General features: G+C 34.5%; 1 protein-coding gene across 3 annotated transcripts in view; it reads left to right on the top strand.

Annotated features, from left to right (window-relative positions):
- VPS54 (VPS54 subunit of GARP complex) overlaps positions 1-19339 on the top strand; it is a 120693-nt gene that overhangs the window by 4844 nt on the left and 96510 nt on the right. Inside the window, exons 2-3 of one of the 3 annotated variants that reach the window (XM_063077607.1) lie at positions 16971-17126; positions 18542-18747. In XM_063077607.1, the coding sequence (XP_062933677.1) occupies positions 16991-17126; positions 18542-18747 (342 nt within the window). In that variant the 5' untranslated portion in view covers positions 16971-16990. Of the gene's footprint in view, positions 1-16970; positions 17127-18505; positions 18748-19339 lie in introns of those variants that run through there. The other 2 variants (XM_063077606.1, XM_063077608.1) reach the window with 2 other exon arrangements.

Raw genomic sequence — 19339 nt, 5'->3', positions numbered from 1 at the left:
CGGGAAACCCGTTATACGGAGTTTTGAAGGCTAAGAAGTCCACAGTCCATGGGAGCATCTGGTGAGGTCCTTGTTTTTCATGGGAACGAAAATTCTATAGTGAGGCAGGGTGTCACATGGTGAGAATGGCCTCAGCAAGAGAGAACGACTACTGTTATGTTTTGAATTGTTGGTTATTGTTGCATAGGTTTTTGAAATTGGAAATAAGCATATAGTAGTATCTTCTTTATCCAGAAGTGATTTTTTTACTGGCAGCTTCAACTGCTAAGAATGGAGAAGTAAGCTAAATGTTTTAATTAATCAATTAATTAATATGTGTTGTGAATGTCCAGAAAAATTCAAAGCTTACACATGAATCTAATCTCTTTTTTCCCCTATAGTCCCATTTTTGACTCTTATTTAATGCCTTTAATGGGCAAATTTGGTGATGAAAGATGATTGACAGTTGGGATCACTTTTGCTATTTGTCATCCTTGTGACCTTATACATAAGTTACTAAATCTTTCTGAACCTTGGTGTTCTCATCTATAAAATAGAGATGGTGATAATTCCTGTCTTACAAGGTTATTGTAAGCATTAAATGAGGTAATGTGTATTAATATGCTATGTTAACTATAACATATTGTGTAAGAATTATTTACTTGTTTCAGAAGAATCAAAATGAAAAGGGATATAGAGGTCATCAAAGGCAGAAATATAAATAGCAAGACAGAAGGTGACTGCAGACAGCTTCCCTAGGAAGGAGAGAAATACTACACACACACACACACACACACACACACACACACACACACACACACACACACACACACACGAGGGTACTTCACAAAGTTTGTGGGAAAATACAGTTGAAAGATAGTACTAATCTTTCCATGAACTTTTTGAAGACCCCTTATATTTGAAGGGTTTTTCTACCAGTAGTAATTCTTCAAATGTGAGGATTTAACTGAAGAACTAGGGGTTTTAAACCTACTCGCCATTTGTAAAATCTCATTTCCTTTTAGATTTCTTTTTCTGTTATTTTTCAATATCCTATTATACAAAAGGGGTCACTTTGATTTTTCTATATGTCCAGTAGTCCACAGTTGTGCTGTAGCATTTAGAGTTGAATTAATTGCAATATGTGAAGTGAGTGGGGAAAAATGTAATCCTTTATAATTTTGTTAACTGTTCAGCTTTCCTTCACAGTCATATAAAAGTAAGAGTGGAGGTAGACAGAGTTCCAGCTATTCAGTAAGATTTTTCTGGGGTAGCTTGGAATAGTTGGAGACAATATTCAGAACAAGTCATGTAGTGGTATTGGTAGTTATTTTTAAAAATACAATGAACTTTAAAAAATTGAATTTTAGAAAATGGTGATGGGGGGAGCTGGCTGGTTAGCTCAGTTGGTTAGAATGTAGTGTTATAACACCAAGGTCAGGGGTTCAGATCCCTCAGATCCCTGTACTGGCCAGCTGCCAAAAAGAAAGAAAGAAAAGAAAATGGGAATTTTCATGGCAAAAAATGCTGTGGATATGGAGAATTTTATATTTAAACAGTTGGCTTTTTGACTAAAAGGGATTCAAAGAGTGGATGTTTGTGTGTGAATATTGTGGTGATGCATCATATTTTGTGGTGTTTTTCTTCCATAGAGTGAATAAAGTAAAATTTTGAAATTATAATAATTATATCAAGAAAATCATGCTCTGCCCCCCCCCCCCCGCTCCCCCCAAACAACAGAGATTTATTTTCTCATAGTTTGGTAGTCTGGAAGTCTGAAATCAGTTTCACTGTGCCTAAGGCAAGGTGTCAGTTGACAGGGCCACCATCTTTCAAGAGGCTTTAGGGAAGAATCCATTCCTTGCCTCTCCCAGCTTCTGGTGGCTGTTGGCATTCCTTGGCTTGTAGCCATATCATACCAATCTGTAGTCACATTGCTTTCTCTTCTGTTCCTGGTCATTTTTAATGCCTTTTTGTAATTTGGTTAAACTGAGGGGCAGATTAGGACCAGATTATAAAGGGGTTTTATGAGTTTTTAGACTTGATAGATTTGATATACATTACCATCAAAGAATTCTTAAGGAGAAAAAATAAAGAATTCTTAAGAAGAGTAACCTAGTCAGATTTGAATTTTTGAAAAGATGATTCTGAAGTTGAGTGAGATTAGGACTGAGGAAAGACATTCGGCAGGAGACTCTCACAATAGTCTAATCTACAAATTAAGTTTCGAACCATAGCAGTGGCAGTTGAAAAGTAGAGGGATGGATTTGTAATGTATTTGGAGGTAGAATCCATAGGACAGTCCAAGATGGTATAGAAATTAAAGAATGTAGAGAGATGAAGGAGTAAAGTTGATTCTAGTGTTTTCCCACTACAATTTTATGTAGTGGGAAACTATATAGATAGTGTTGCCATTAACTGAGCTAGAGAAAGAGTAAGTTTTTGGCAGGTGGAGTAGGGGTGTAAACATTGAGTTTAAGTTTTGAATATATGAAACATGTATGTGAAGATGCTTACTTAGTAGGCATTTATCAATTTGGGTGTGGGACACTGAAAAGAAGTTAGGACTGGAGAAAGATCTGGAGTCTATCTGGTTTTCTCCCTCTCCTCTACCATTATCTGAGTTTGGGCTTACTTTCATCTTTCACTTAGATTATTGTGAATTTCCTAGCTGTTCTCTTCTAGTCTTGCTCTTCTTCACTCCATTGTCTGCTACAGTCAATGATCTTTCTAAAGGGTAAACCTAATTATATCATTCCTCTGCTTTATTTCTGACTTTCTTTTATCATCATGATGAAATTCACATTCCTTATTCCTTTAATTGATTTATAAATTCCTTTAATTTCTTTTTCCAGCCTAGTTCTCTAGCCTTAATGACTCTCCCCAACTTTCCCCATCCCCCAAATGTACAGTTTTCTCAGACATGTTGAATTATTTGTGGTTTCTGGCAACAGGCTCACTCTTCGCTTCACACCTTTGCACATACTGTTTCCCATTCTTGGAATGTTCCCCTTATTACCCCCTTCCTCCCCTCCATTTGTCTGGCTTATTTTTACCTGTTCTTCGGTCCTTGGTAAGCCGTCATTGGCTTTTTATTATTTTTTTATTTATTTTTGAAGATTTTTAAACCCACAGACAAGGGGAAAAAATAGTAGAGTGAACACATGCACGCACACTCACACACACATTTCTCTTTTGCCAAACCTAAAACAGGCATCATGATGAATCACTCCTAAATACTTAAGCATGTATCTCCCAATTGCAGGGATATTCTCCTTCACAGTCGCAATACAATTATGACACCTAAGAATATCCACATTTATTCAATAATATTGTTTGACATATAGTTCATACTTAAATTTTCCCAGTTGTCCCCCAAATCTTTATAGCTCCCCCACTGATGCCAAATTCAATCTAGGTTCATGCATTGCATTTGGCTGGTATATCTCTTGTTCTGTTTTGTTTGTTAGTGGGTGGCTGGTACTGGGATCCGAACCTGTGACCTTGGTGTTACCAGCACGATGTTCTCCCAATGGAGCTAACTGGCCAGCCCTTGACATATCTCTTTAAGTCTCTCCCAATCTGCACTAGTCCCAACACCTCCCTCTCTTCTTTAGGTTTATCCTTTGAAAAGTAGAGGCCATTTGTCCTGGAGTATGTTTTACAATCTGAAATAATGTTTCCTCACGATTAGATTCTGGTCAGACATTTCTGGAGAGACCACTACGTGGATGATACGTATATCTACTGCTGTATTACATCATGATGCACATGATGTCAGGCTGTCCCCCTATTGGTAATGCAAGCTTGACCACTTGATAAAGGTGGGACTGACAGATCTCTCTACTATTTAATTAATAAATGATTGATAGGGCGATACTTCATGGCCATATAAATATCCTGTTCCCCAACAACCTTTTAACCAATGGTTTTGGCATCCATTAATAATCCTTGCTTGAATCAATCATCACATTGGAGGATTACAAAAGGTGATTTTCTAACTTTTTAATTTCTTCACGTTTATTACTTTCATTGACTTTTAGGCAGTGAGGTCGGGTTAGATGAAGACAGAATATAAGCCATTGAATCTAGAAATCAGGTCATTCTTAACCTTTTCCAGAGTCAATGAGGGGTGAGTGAAGATGGAAGACATTAACAAAGAGATGGACCAAAGAGAGAATAGAGGTTTGCCAATGAAGGGAAGGCAAGAAGTAGCTAGAATAAACAGGGATGAGGGAAAGAACTTTAATTTGGTGCTTGAACTTTTTGTTGTTGTTGTTGTTCTTGTTGTTGTTGATGGACTGATGAAGAGATTGAAGATAGGAGAGTAGGAGACTCAGAATAATTAATAGAACAAGGTCCCAGATGCAGTGGAAAGAAGTGAGATCAAGAACAGCTGGTCAGGGGATTAACTCTGGAAGAGAGTATGCAACTGTTTACTCTTTCAGAAAATTAGGAGTTGTGTATAGATGACAATTAGGTGTATCTGGATATGAAGGGAAAAAGTCATAGCTGAGGACTTTTTTTTTTAAGACAGTTACTTTTTGAGCATAGGGTTGTAGGTAGGCTAGAGGACATGAGAGTGATGGAAGTATTTCAGATATTGTGTGGAATGGTAACGAGAAGTGTTTAAGATACATAAGCGAAAAGACTGCTCATCTGAGACTGGAACTCATAAATTTGTAATCAGCATGTTTTACAGTTTCCTCTGGCAGTGTTCTGCAGCCAGAAATAAAGCAAAGACATTATGTTGAAGAAGGATGAGGGAGGAGAGAATTCAAGATGTTAGGGATACTGTTGAAGTAATGAGGATGCAGGCTAGGTAAGCCAGCAAAGCAGAACTGGGCAAAGAGACCCAAACAGTGGGGAGGGGCGTAGAGGTAATTCCAAGCCGTTATTAATTAAAATACTAATTTATTGTTGGTTTGAGGTTATTGAGTAATGAACATTATAGTTATTTACTTTTTCCTTAAACTAACATTTAATATTTTCATTCTTGAACCACTTACTGACTAAATGCAGGTGAGTTTCTAGCTATTTTGCTTTATTTTCACTAAAATGAAAATTTCTTGAAAGCATCATCTTTATTGTTACTTAACATTTATTGAGTAGTTGTTTAGATTATTTAAAGTTTCTCCCTTAAAGGACCTACATATTTTATTAACAGAGATAGACTATCAACACTAGATTATTTCTACTCTGGAAAGAAACAAGGCAGGGATAACCCAAAACAGTGCATATATACAAGTGTTGTTTTTGTTCTTCTCAGGAGTATATTAATACATTATTTCTTCTAGCAATTATTTTTAAAGTAGAATAGATTGTATAGATTTATTTTAAATAAGTGTCTAATGGTTTACATAGTTGAAACGTATTTATACTTCACTAACTTGGTATAAGTGATTTTAAGATTTACTTGCTAATCTTTGGCAGGGACACCAAGAACAGAATACCAGTGTTCTAATCTGTTTCATTTTGATTGACAAAAATTTCACTGGTAATACAGTTATATCAATGGCCCAATGGAGTAAAATAAAGCATCCAAACTTTATTTATTTTGGTTTTCATTGATATTTTTACACACTAGAGACAGATTTTATCTCAGTATAGTTTTATCACTCAGATTCCAGGCCTATGACCCTTAGTTAATTTCAATGGCTGCTATAATATTATATATTTCTGATGAATGTTGGGAAAAAAAGACATTGCTTTTATTTTGAATAATATCTAGATTTAAAAATTATATATTATTTTATGAGGATAATTATTATTTTTTATTCCTGATAAGGATGTCACATGCAATGCCACTTGTTTTATAATATTTACATCTAATATTACAAATAGTTATAGTTTTTATCCTTCTAGCCAGGATTCTCTCTCATTGCTTTTTGTTGTCACTAAATCGAAAGTAAATAAGCAACTTCAGGAAGCACATGTGTTCAGAATTTTCTGCAAAGCACAGGGTCTTGTAAGTGTCAAATGGGGATGTAAGGAAAAAGCAAATTACATCACTACAACTTTTCTTATTTTCTGGGCTCCTCTAGTTTCTTCCATACTCCTTTAATGTTCTAGATGAGTATACAAGTACTTATTGATATGACAGCCTTAATTTGTTAGTATTTCTTGAAAATATGTTTAAATTTCAGTTTCATTGTTGATCCTTGTGAGCAATAATGTGTGTGATATTACAAGTTTTAGGTTGAGTATCCCTAATCGGAAAAATCCGAAATCCTCCAAAATTTGAAACCTTTTGAGTGCCGACATGATGCCACAAGTGGCAACTTCCAACACAGATCCCCGAGACATAGTTTATTTAGTGTCTCCAGATATTCTGGTGATGCCACTGCGCTGATTAGTTACCCTGAGCTCGTTTTTCACTGTATTTATGATATGTCATTTTTTACTGTTAAGTACTTATGTGTGAATAAGTGTAAGAAAATGATTGCTTATTGATAACATATACATCAGCATCGAGAATGATAGTGATGTCAAACAACTACAGATTGTCCACATGGGTGGCCAAGATAGTGCCACCTTTACTTTCTGGTGGTTCAGTGTACATAAACTTTGTTTTATGCACACAGTTATTAAAAATATTGTATAAAATTACCTTCAGGCTATGTGTATAAGGTGTATATGAAACAAATAAATTTCGTGTTTAGACTTAGGTCTTATTTTCATTGTGTATGTACAACTATTTCGAAATCCAAAAAAAAAAAACCTGGCCCCTGAAACCCAAACACTTCTGGTCCCAAGCATTTCAGATAAGAGACCTGTGTCTTTTTCCTTGGAGTCCTAGTCTTATAAAATTCTTATCACAATTAGATGTTAATTATTTCTATCATTTAATGAAAGATAGATATAAGTAATTGTTATGAGAGAAAATAATTGTTATTGGATCAGTAATTGATCTGATAAGAAGAAAAAAGAGGAAAGCACTGGGTATCTGAAATGGGTGGGAGGCAGTAGTGAAATAATTCAGATTTTTTTATTTGCAAGGCAGTGTGGCGCAGAGACAGAGGCATGGAATTTAGAATCAGAAAATCTGAATTCAGGGCCGAGCCCGTGGCGCACTCGGGAGAGTGCGGTGCTGGGAGTACAGCGACGCTCCCACCGCGGGTTTGGATCCTATATAGGAATGGCCGGTGCACTCACCGGCTGAGTGCCGGTCACGAAAAACACACACACACACACACACACACACACACACACACACACACACACACACACACACACACACGAAAATCTGAATTCAAATCCCATCCTCACAATTAACTAGCTAAATGTTCTGAAACCAAGTTACTGTATGGGGTACTGAACCCTTGACCTTGGTGTTGTAAAACCATGCTCTATCCAACTGAGCTAAATAGCCAGCACCAACTTACTCTGGAACCTGTTTCTTCATCCATATAATGGAAATCATTGGTTCATTCATTCACTGTTTCATTCAGAAATGTTTTTCTTACTAGGTTGTTTTGAAGACAAACAAAATAATCCGAATAAAAGCAAGAAATTATGAACTGTATAGTGCTCAGTGAAATGTTAGTGCTGTGGTTTGAATGTCCTCCTGAGCTCGTGTTGGAACTTAAACCCAATATGGTATTTGAAAGGTGGGGCTTTTAAGAGGTGATTGGATCATGAGGAGTAGGCCCTCATGAATAGATTAATATCTATTCATGGATTAATGGTTTGATGGATTATCAGGGAGGAGAGAATTGATGGCTTTATAAGGAGAGCAAATTACCATGTAAAACACCCAGCCCTCTTTATATGATACCCTGCATCACCATGGGACTCTGAAGAGTCCACACTGAGAATGTACCCCTGGGCCTCAGACTTTCCAGCCTCCAAAACTGTAAGAAATAAATTTCATTTTCTTATAAATTACTCAGTTTCAGGTATTCTGTTATAAGCAACAGCAAATGGATTAATACAATTAGTGATGTTGTAATTCTTACTGTCTTTTCCTTTCCTGCTATCCTTCCTTTTATCAATAACATATTTTCTCTGTACTTTTTTTTTTAACAGTAAGAAAATTTTATTATCTCTAACTGATAATAATAAGTTCTGAGGTAGGATGGCTCCAGTGTTTAATTTAGCTGCTCAGTAATGTCATCAAGGACCCAAATTCTTTTCATCTTTCTGCTCTGCCATCCTCAGGCTGTCTTTTCACTGTACTCTTGATCTAGCTAGGACTTCAGAGGACCTTCAGGACTGGTGGTGGGAGTGAGGCAATCCAGGTTTGCCCAATTCCTAGCTGATCTCCACCTCCCCAACACCCACACAGATAAAGGGCATTGGGCACAGGAGTAGAATGTGAGGCAACTTCTAGGTCAGCTTACTAATTTTCTTTGCCTGACAAAGTCCTGTCTTTCTCAAGATGTGGCATAAGCCTGAGGTACTTCATTGTCCCTGGGCTTAATATTTTTTTCTCTCTTTGCCTCCCGTTCTGTCCGGTCTCATCCCATTGCCATGATGAGTATATCTAATTCTGCCCATCTCCTTTCTCTACCACTTTTTCTTGCTCTTTAATTTCACCCTTTAGTTTGTTTCTTGCTGTTTGCCTACAAGTATGCTCAGGTCTCCCATAGCCTAAAAAGTTCTTGCTCAACTCTTAGTCTTTTTTCTTTCACCACCAAAGGTGTGTTGATCTTGTTACCTTTATCACTTCATCACTTACTTCTTACCCTTGGTGGTATGGCTTCTATCCCAACCAACCACTGTCCTGAAACTGTTCTTATCCAGTATCTTAAGTTAGTAATTTCCTTGACCTCTTTGCAGCATGTTGATGCTACTGTTCACACTTTCCTTCTTGACACTTCTTCCTTGGCCTCTGTATGGGTAGTATTTCTGATTGTGTTCTTCCTTTCCTCTAAATGTATTTGCCCCACCCCTTGCTCAGAGCTTTCATTAGCCCTCTCCTTCTGCACTTTCTCCCTTTGTAACATCACTTGCCTATGACTACATTTATCTATGCTATTATCATCCCTGTAATGTAATTGAACCTAGGAATAGTGATAGAAAATTCAGGGAGGCAGGATTCTATTCACTACAAGAAATAATTTTTTCCTAAAGCAATTATAATCGTTTTATAGTAGTAATTGCTTTTGAGGTAGTTAATTGTTCATTATTGAGGTTTTCAAGTGGAGGAAGAAAGACCTCTTACAGAAAGGATTCATATATTAGGTAGAAAATTGAGCCAGATAATCTTTTAAAGTACTGTCCAACTCAGAGATTGTAATCTTTATTTCATTCACTCCATTCTCATGGATTCAACTTTGACGTTTATTCAGATGTCTTCCAAAGCATTATTTCCAGCCCCTCCTCAGCCAACTCCTCATCCCTCTTCTCTCCCACAAGCACAGTTTTTGTCATCAAAATTGGTTTTGTTCTAGGCCACCATGTTTTCTAGCTTATTCATCACTTTCTGATGTTCTTTTTTATTTTTTCCTCTTTTACTGGCATGGCAATGAGGACCATAGTTCTATGCCTTGGCTACCTTTCTGATAGTAGATTATATCTGCCCACATTACTTTTCTGCCTCCTGCCACCCGCCCAAGGATTAGGAGTGCTCATACAAAGAAAAGGACACCAAAAGAGGAGGCTCAGGATCCTAATATTTAAACTTGTTTTAAAACTTTGGATGGCACAGTCGAAATGTTAATGCTTATTGACCATTTTAAAAGTAAGATGTTTATAATAATAATAATAGTACTATTATTTATTTATTAGTAGTTGCAATTATTTATTGTCTATTATGTGCAAAGTATTGTGCCATTAGTTCATATAAGTTATTTCATTTAAATGCAACATTCCTTACAACATTCCTGTGAGGTATATACTGCTGCTTTCCCATTTTTACAAATGAGGAAACTGAGACATAGGAAGGTAAGAAATTTGTCAAAGGTCACACAACTAATGAATGACAGAAATCTAACTCACTGTATGGCCAGTACTCTTAACCAGTATGTAATAATGTGTTACAAGAAAGGTAGAGATGTATGATTAAATTTTAGAAAGTCAAATAATATTATACAAACAAGAAAATATATGTTGGACTTTAGGTTTTTAGATTATTTGAATATACATAAACCTGTATGAGACATTGTTAGAGGCTTGTGTATCCTTACCTCCTTTTTCATGATATTCATTCATTTCTTTATTCATTCATTGAACATTCATGCAGTTTATTGAATGCTTAGACTCTGTGCCGGGTGTGGTATAGGAAAGTGAATGAAACAAACATAAGTTTACAGTATAGTGGGGGAGGCAGGAAACAGTCAGGAAAATAAATAATCAGTAACTTGAGAAAGTACTATAAAGTTCACAAACTACAATGTTAGTGGTAGAGAATAATGGGGGGGGTATGTGTATTGGATGGAGGGGATGTTGGGAGGATATGCTTAGAAATGGTAGTCAGGAAAGACATGTTTTCCCTGTTATTTAGGTAGAGATTACCACTGTTAGCATTTTGTTGTTCTCTTTTCCATATATATGTATAGCTATAAAAAGTTTTTATATTAAAATGAGATTGTACTATGTATTCCATTTTGTAATCCCATAATTGAGTCTCTTGAAACAATAGCCGAACATTGTTTTTTAATTTCCTCACCTTCATAACAAATGCTGGCGAGGGTGTGGAGAGAAGAGAGAACACTCCTACACTGTTGGTGGGACTGTAAATTAGTACAACCACTGTGGAAAACAGTATGGAGGTTTCTCAAACAACTACAGATAGATCTTCCATTCAATCCAGCAATCCCTCTTCTGGGTATATACCCAGAGGAATGGAAGTCATCATGTTGAAGGGATACCTGCACTCCCATGTTCATCGCAGCTCTATTTACGATAGCCAGGATATGGAACCAACCTAAATGTCCATCGATGGATGATTGGATAAGGAAAGTGTGGTATGTATATACCATGGAATACTACTGTGCCATAAAAAAGAATGAAATACTCCCATTTGCAACAACATGGATGAACCTTGAGAAACTTATGTTGAGTGAAATAAGCAAAACGCAGAGGGATAAATACTGCATGTGCTCACTCATATGTGGAGCTAAGACAGAAAGGAAGGAAGGCAAGAAAGACCACAGTGGTGCAGTAGTCTTACAGAGGGAGGGAACATTCCTAGGGCTGCAAAGTGGAGTGGGGGGGAGAGGGGTAGGGGGATTGGGGAACAATTGGGTGGGGACATGGGGTATAAAAGCAATTTCTGGTAATTTGTATCTCATGAATATTCATAATAATTAAAAATAAATAAATGTTTTTAAAAAGATTTTTTAAAAAGAAAATAATAATAATAATAATAATAATTTCCTCACCTTCTATTCTACTGTAACCTCTGCAATCTGGTTTTTGCCCCCACTGTTGGAGTTGACATTGCTTTCTGATATGACAGGTGGTTTCCTAATTGTCAAATCTGAAGGAGGTTTTTTCCCAGCAAATTCTGGGCTGATATTTCTCTCCTGCTTTTTCTCTGACCATCTTAGGTGTTCCTTCTTATCTTTTCACAAACTTTTCTTTATTCTTTCTTTTTCTTTATATTGTTTCTTTCTTCAGAATTTTTGGAGTCTTCTTACAGGCTATACGTGGCTCAGAGTGAAGAACACCAGTGTCTTAAGGTCTGTAATGACTCACCACAGTCTTGTGGATAAAGTCCAAATTCCTTTGTAAGATACCACCAAGTTTAAGGAATTTTATTTTTTATTTTAAAAAAAAGGAAGTTGACCTTTATTAACATTTTTATAAGAAATATACCAGCACCTTTAGTCAATAGTCCATATGTCCATATGTCAGATGTTCATATATCCAAATATTTCACATAAGTGAGCAAGCACAAAGGGATTAACAGTGGTTTTCTTCACTTAGTTCATCCTTGTGATATAATGTAGTTTACATAAGTGGTTTAAGTGGCTTTATAGATTATGTTATTTAGTTTTATTTAAACCAACTCTCACAAAATGTCCAATTAACCTAAAATGATTCCTGCAGAGAAACTTTGGATGAAAGATAATACTCATAATGGAAAAACAAGTAAACAATCAAGTACAGAGCTAGGTTCTCCTCTTACTCCTAGTACAAGCTCTTCAATAGCTATACATAAAAGTACTTAAAAGAGTTGTCAGACTTAATTATTTTATGTGGTTGGTTTTCTTTTTTTTAACAAAAAGAAAACATGTTCCAAGTTTGCTGATCTTTTCAGAGATGGCATGTGATTGACAATAATATTTGACCAAACAGTTTAAAAAAAGGACTTAATCTCTTCCTTCCGGGTGTTCTTTCTTTTTGTTTTTATTTTAAACAGTGAGTGAGAAAATAGTTGATTTTCTAGAGCTGCTCATGCTATGGTGAATGTAGTTTGAAAATAGAAGTTTGGAAATATTCCATCATTGTGTGATTTTGTTACTGAAAATGATGAACTCTTAAAAAACCCAGAAGTGAAATTTTCTAACCTGTTTTAAAAACCTCCAGATAGTGGGTTTAGAAAGTGTAATCAGTGATGCAGTGATGTATTTCTTCCATTTGGTTCAATATATACTTCTGAAATATCAGGGTTTTTTTTCCTACAATAGACATTAAAACCAGGTATTAAAATAAATTGAACTTAGAACCAAATCTTTGAATCACCATTTCATAAAGTGTTAAATCAAGATTTTAAATAATAACGAGGCATAGTCAGTCACATTGTTATCAATTAATAAAATAAAGATTAATTAATAAAATTAATAATTAATTAATTAATAAAGATTCTTTTAAAAAGTCTTCCGTCTCATATTTTTAAAGTTTCCATCTAATGTAGTTTTATATTGCTTATAATATATTATACAGAGGTACCCTATATATTTTTTTGGTGGCTGGCCAGGTATCATATATAATTTATAAATGATGTTTGCTTAAATATTTTTAAACTGATTGAGTACATGATCAGAAAAGTTTGTAGACTGCTGATATAGACAGCAAGCATTCAAAGTTCAAAGGAAGGCTAGTTCTATGTGAGTTATAGTCATTAGAAAAGATTCATGGTAGATGTAGGTATAAGGCTGAAGCTAAACTTTTATAATTTAATAATAGCACTTACTATATATTGTTCCTGATTAACAAAGTAATTCATTTTTATAAGAGAACATTTGGAAAATTTTAGCAGAACAAAAATTACAGGGCCCTCCCCCCCCAATTTTCTTGTAATTCTATCATTTGGAGTCAGCCACTGTTAATATTGTGGTATATATCTCTGTAATCTTTTTTGCAAGTATGTTTGCTTATTTTAAGTTAGAACACTGTATGTATTGTTTTGAAACTGTTTCCACTTAACAGTATATGATAAATATTTTTTATGTCATTAAATATTCTGCAATTCTATTTAAAAAGTTTTAATTGAATAAAATACACATAACACAAAATTTATTATCTTAACTATTTTAAATGCTCTGTTCAGTGGTGTTAAATATATTCACATTGTTGTGCAATCTCCAATACTTTTGCACCTTGCAAAACTGAAATTCTATACCCATTAAACAGCCCCTCATATCCCCCTCCTTTTAGCCCCCAGCAAACACCATTCTACTTTCTGTCTCTGAATCTGACTACTTTAGATACCTCATATAAGTGGAATCATACAATATTTGTCTTTTTTTCACTTAGCATAATATTCTCAGGGTTCATCCATGTTGTAGCATTTGTCAGAATATCCTTCCTTTTAAGGGCTGAGTAACATTCCATTGTATGTATACAACACATTTTATTTATACATTCATCAGTGGACACTTCGATTGCCTCAACCTTTTTGGCTGTTGTGAATAATGTTGCTATGAATATGGGTGCACAAATACCTCCTCAATACTCTGCTTTCAGTTCTCTTGAGTATATACTGAGAAATGGAATGGCTGGATTGTATGGTAATTCTATTTTTAATTTTTTTAGGAACTGCTATAATTCTTTTCCATAGTGGCTGCACCATTTTACATTCCCACCAACAGTGCACAAGGGTTTCAGTTTCTCCACATCCTTGCCAACACTTGTTGTTTTTTGTTTTTTGACAGCAGCCATCCTAATCTGTGTGAGGTCTGCAATCCTATTTTTAATGGCAGTATAGTCCATCATTTGTACTATTGCTTATTAAGCAGTTCCTTCTTACTTAAGAATTTGGTTCTTTCAACTTTTTCACTTTTGAAAATAATGCTGGGATTATTTTTATTCATATTTTGAATGTGTATTTTTCTTAGGGTATATAATCTAGAAATGAAATTTAAAATGACCTTTGAAGGGAGAAGAGGTATTAGATAGGTAGAAAGATGATATGAATTTTCCAGGAAGGGCACAGGCTTAACAAAGACAAGGAAGCCTGGATAGCATGATTAATTAGAGGAACAATTAGACCAGCCTGTCTGGAGTAGAGGTTATCTACAGGTAGTAGGAAATAAGGCTAGAAAGAAAGTTAAGTAGTAGGTTGTGAAAAGCCTTGTTTTGTTTGGGAGGTACTAGCTTAAGAAGCTTAGGATTTGTTTGGACGTAATGAATAATTAATCATTAAAGGTTTTTGACAGGATGAAAACTTTCCAGAAGATTAATCCTAAAGCAATGTGCAGAATGGTTTAGACTAGAAGCAGAAGACGAGTTAGCATGAAAAAGGGCAGGCAAGTTTAGATTTTATAAAGTATGATACACTTTTGATAAATAGGAGAAGGGAAATAAAATGTTTAGTTAATATATCTGTGTATATCTGGTAAGATATTTTGTATAGATTGGAATAGTTGGCAAAAAAAAAAAAAAAAAAAAAAGATCTTTTTTATTACCTTACCTATGTTAGGCAATCTCATGGGTAATTCAGAGTTGACTATAAATGGTTTTTTAATATCATTGTTCTTTGTAAGTAGTTACTATTACTGTGAAGAAGTAAGGAAAGAAATTTTTGTACAATATTGGGGAAATGCTTGTGCTAAGTGTTTCTCTGTTTCAGTTGCCTTCTCATTCATACTTTAAGAGATTCCAGTTTTTATATACGGTGTCATTCTTCTGCAAAGTAAAAATTAGATTGAGATCTATTGATAGTTTTTTTGCCCATATTTGAAGTTGTACAATAATGCCATCTTGAGGTAGATTAAGTAACAGTTACAAATTGAATATTTGTCCTTTTCTCAGATACTCATATTTTGCAATATTTATATTATTTAGTATTTGTTAAACATGTGAAGTTTCTTTCCCCCAAATTTTTACTGTGAAAATTTAAAAATATACAGAAAAATATCTTTATTTTAGCCATTTAATTTGATGATTAACAAAAAAGTTAAACAGAGTCAATCTAAAGTTTAGAATTGCCTCTACCAAGCACTTAGGATACAGGATTCTGTGTTATACAGTATTTTCTATCTTTAGATATTTGCTTTCTCCCAAATATGTGTGTGCTTTTATACAGAAACAACCATATACTTAATGTGTACAGGTGTAAATGCAACAAGCCAATGATGCCTTTGAACAAAGGCCCTGATTAATTTTCCCAAATATCATTTTTATGACAGTACTCTTTTGTCCCCTAGCCTCTGATGACTCCTTATTGCTTAGAAAACCAACTACAAACTAACCATTGTGTGTGTGTGTGTGTGTGTGTGTGTGTGTGTGTGTGTAAATATAATTTTATTGTCAGTAATTCTAATATAGACATTTCACTGTAGCCAGGTCAGTTTCCACTATAGTCAGTTCCATAGTCTTATGATTACCCCATGTTCATTAACCTTTGTTCATGTTATTGTAGGCTTTCTGTTTAAAGACCTTTTAGTAAGTTATCTTTGTGCATTTTCTTAGCAGCTTTTTTCTTATCTTATGGTCTCAGTGGATGAAATAATTGCTTGTGTTTCCTTTGCATTGAAAGTACTGAGATAGGTATGCAAGGAAGTCTAGGAAGTGTAATTTTTTGCTTTCCAACAAACCAGAAGGAAGTTAGAGTGAATGGACTATTTGTCACGGGTTCCAGCCTTATATCTCTGCTCCTTATTTCTTACTCTTATTTTTCTGTTTATTAGATTTTTAAAAAATGTTAAGCCAAGTAATCTTTTGGGGCCTTACTATACTTATCTCTAATGTGAGAGAACTTAGACTAGGTGATCTCTAAACATTTCAATAATAAGATAATAAAATATACATGTTCTTCATTATCTAGTTTCAGTATTGCTTCATTTATAAAGTCTATCTGACACTATAGACTATATTATGTTGTCTTGACCCACAAATTCTTTCAGCACTTGCTAAAACATATAGATGTAAGTTAAATTGTATTTTGCTTACATACACTTGTTTCAATTAATTAATGCAGTTGCAATCTCCTTGAAGAATGGTGCTTCTTTTCTCTTAGAATTTAATTACTATTGATTTTATAATCATTATATTACTATGTGGCAGTCACATAGTAATAATAATTACAATAATAATAGCCAAGATCTATGAATACTAACTTTGAGGCAGGCATTATTTTAAATGCTTTCCATATATCTATCCCCATAATTCTTACAAGATATTTATGAGATGGGATCTCTTTTCATCTCCATTTTACAGATGAGGAAAGGCACACAGAGGTTAAGTGAATTTTCTCATAGATGTACTGCTGGTGAGTGAAGGGGGTATGTGAACCCAGGCAGGCAGACTTCAAAAACATGCACTTATCCATTTTGCTGTAAAGCATAATTACTTGTTGAGTGGATGGAGTGTTATCATCTTCAATATATGAGTATATTGGGTAGAACATTGGTAGCTATTTGTACTTTAGATAAAAACCTAAATAAGCATGTTTCAATTTGGGAAGAAATTTTTTTAAAGAAGGGCAAAATACTTTCTTTGGAAACAAAATATGAATATCTTCCACAATTACAGCGAATATTCAAATTGTGTACTTTGAAGGATTTTGAAAGAGAGTTTGTGACATACATAATACTTATAGATGGATTTTGATTTTTATTAAGTGTCTTAATTGTTATTTGTTTCTTACTCATTTTCAGTTGAGTGGTGATTTTATGCAATGGCTTCAAGCCACAGTTCTTCACCAGTGCCTCAAGGAAGCAGCAGTGATGTTTTCTTTATAAAAGAGGTAGATTCGACAAAACACATTCGACCTGTGCAGTCACTGCCAGATGTGTGTCCCAAGGAACCCACAGGTAATGCTATTTGAGGATTTTTTACTGATGATTTATTTGTATTATCTTTAAATGAGTAGTCAGGTTTTATATACTTACTTTAAAAGAGTAAATTTTACAATGTTAAAAATAAAGAGATAAATAATGTGGTAATAAGTTGATTGAGAAATTGGAATATAATTATTTTCATGCATTTCCATAAGATAAGTTACTTATATAATGTGAAAGAGTGTTGAAAATGAAGGTACAGATTGAAAGCTGTTTACTTAAATATAATAGAGTCAGTCCTCATTTTTTGCAGATTCTGTATTTGCAAATTCTCTTACTACCTAAAATGTATTTGTAACCCCCAAATCAATACTTGTAGTACTTTTGTGGTCATTGGCAGGCATGCACTGAGCAGTGAAAAATTTGAGTTGCCTGACACACATTACTGGCTGAGGTCTACAAGGCAATGCTCTGCCTTCTTGTTTCAGCTCTCATATTGTAAATAAATGTTCTTTTTGTTATCTATTTACTGTCACATGTTTGCATTTTTGTGCTTTCTGTTGGTGATTTTACTGTTTAAAATGTCCTCCAAGCATAGTGCTGAAGTGCTGTCTAGTTTTCCTAAGTGCAAGAAGGCTGTGATGTTCCTTACAGAGAAAATACATATATAGCTTCATTCAGGCATGAGCTATAGTGCTGTAAGGCATGAGTTCAATGTTATATAATCAATTGTAATCATATATAATCAATTATATATGTTGAATAAGGTGTCTTATACAGAAACACACACAAAACAAGATTAGGTGTTGAAAATGTTGTGACCAGAGGCTTGCAGGAATCTAACTTTTTATTTCTCTTAGCGGCATTGGTTCAGTATTCCCTAATTAAGTGTTCATGGTGACTTTATAGAACAAAACTACTGCAAATAATGATAATTGACTGTATGTTTTCCTTTAATCTGTGATTAATGCCACAGTGATATTTATATCACCTAATTATTAAACCAAAGGATATTTGAACCAGGAGAGCCTGCCATAATATAATAGAAAAAAGACCTACCTCTAAAAAAAACCTGGGTATTAGAAGATAGAAGGGATATAATAGAAGGTAGCAGAGTTTTGATGCTGAAAATGATAGAGAAATTGTACATTAAGGAAAGGAATTAGTGAAAGACTTTCTTTACCATTCACCCCACTCTGCAACTACAAATCTCAAATTTTGCATAGCCTTTACCTTATGTATGTTTTTCACACTCTTGGCAGTTGATGCTGGAATCTGAAGATTATTTAATGAGATTGATTTTTATTAAATCATTTCCCATGTAAGAAATAGAATTAGGCATTTTTAGTTTTCTAGGATGTACTTTCAAACATAGAACCAACTTTACAAGTTCTCTTGTTTACTTTTTGCAGGTGATTCAAATAGTTTATGTGTTGCCCCATCTCTAGTTACAGATCAACATAGATGGACTATATATCATTCCAAAGTAAATCTCCCAGCAGCATTAAATGATCCTAGATTAGCAAAACGAGAATCTGACTTCTTCACAAAAACATGGGGCTTGGACTTTGTGGACACTGAAGTCATACCTTCATTCTACCTCCCACAGATCAGCAAGGAACATTTTATAATATATCAACAGGAAATCTCTCAGGTAATATCTAATCTTAAAGTTAGTTATAGTTAGATCAAAAGTAATAGAAATATTTTTAGTTCATTGTAGATTATTGACCAATAATCTTTGATGAATTTATCATATTCTTTCTTATTCATACAAATTCTACTGTCCTGAGTTGTATTTCATTCTTTGCTTAAATATATTTTAATACATTTCCTGACTAACTGTAGTGATTTTTCAGAATTACACATTTATAATAGTGTTAAAATTCAACATGAAACCTGTTGTACCAACCAAGGAGAAAATGATTCTGGTAGGCCTGTAAAACTCAGAAGATTGTGAGGTTTAAGAAATTAGCAGAGAGTTACTGTTTCTGTGTCCCTAATCCACTGCAGACAATTTAATATAACATCTTATCTCTAGCAGATAGCCTTAATATCTCCAGACATAATTATAACTCAATATGTTGCTTTAAAATTGGTCTCAGAGCAAGAACTGAGTGTAGTACTGAGTTTGAGGTGGCCTATTATTCATTTTTAGATTCATAGTACATGGCTGTTATGAATGTAATCCTAGTTATCATTTCAGTCCTTTAAAAAAAATCATTAAAATGGTACAAAGGATGGTT

This window comes from Cynocephalus volans, chromosome 14, assembly GCF_027409185.1.
Source record: "Cynocephalus volans isolate mCynVol1 chromosome 14, mCynVol1.pri, whole genome shotgun sequence".
NCBI lineage: Eukaryota > Metazoa > Chordata > Mammalia > Dermoptera > Cynocephalidae > Cynocephalus > Cynocephalus volans.
The sequence above is the reverse complement of the archived record's forward strand: the minus strand, read 5'-3'. Positions and strand labels throughout refer to the sequence as shown.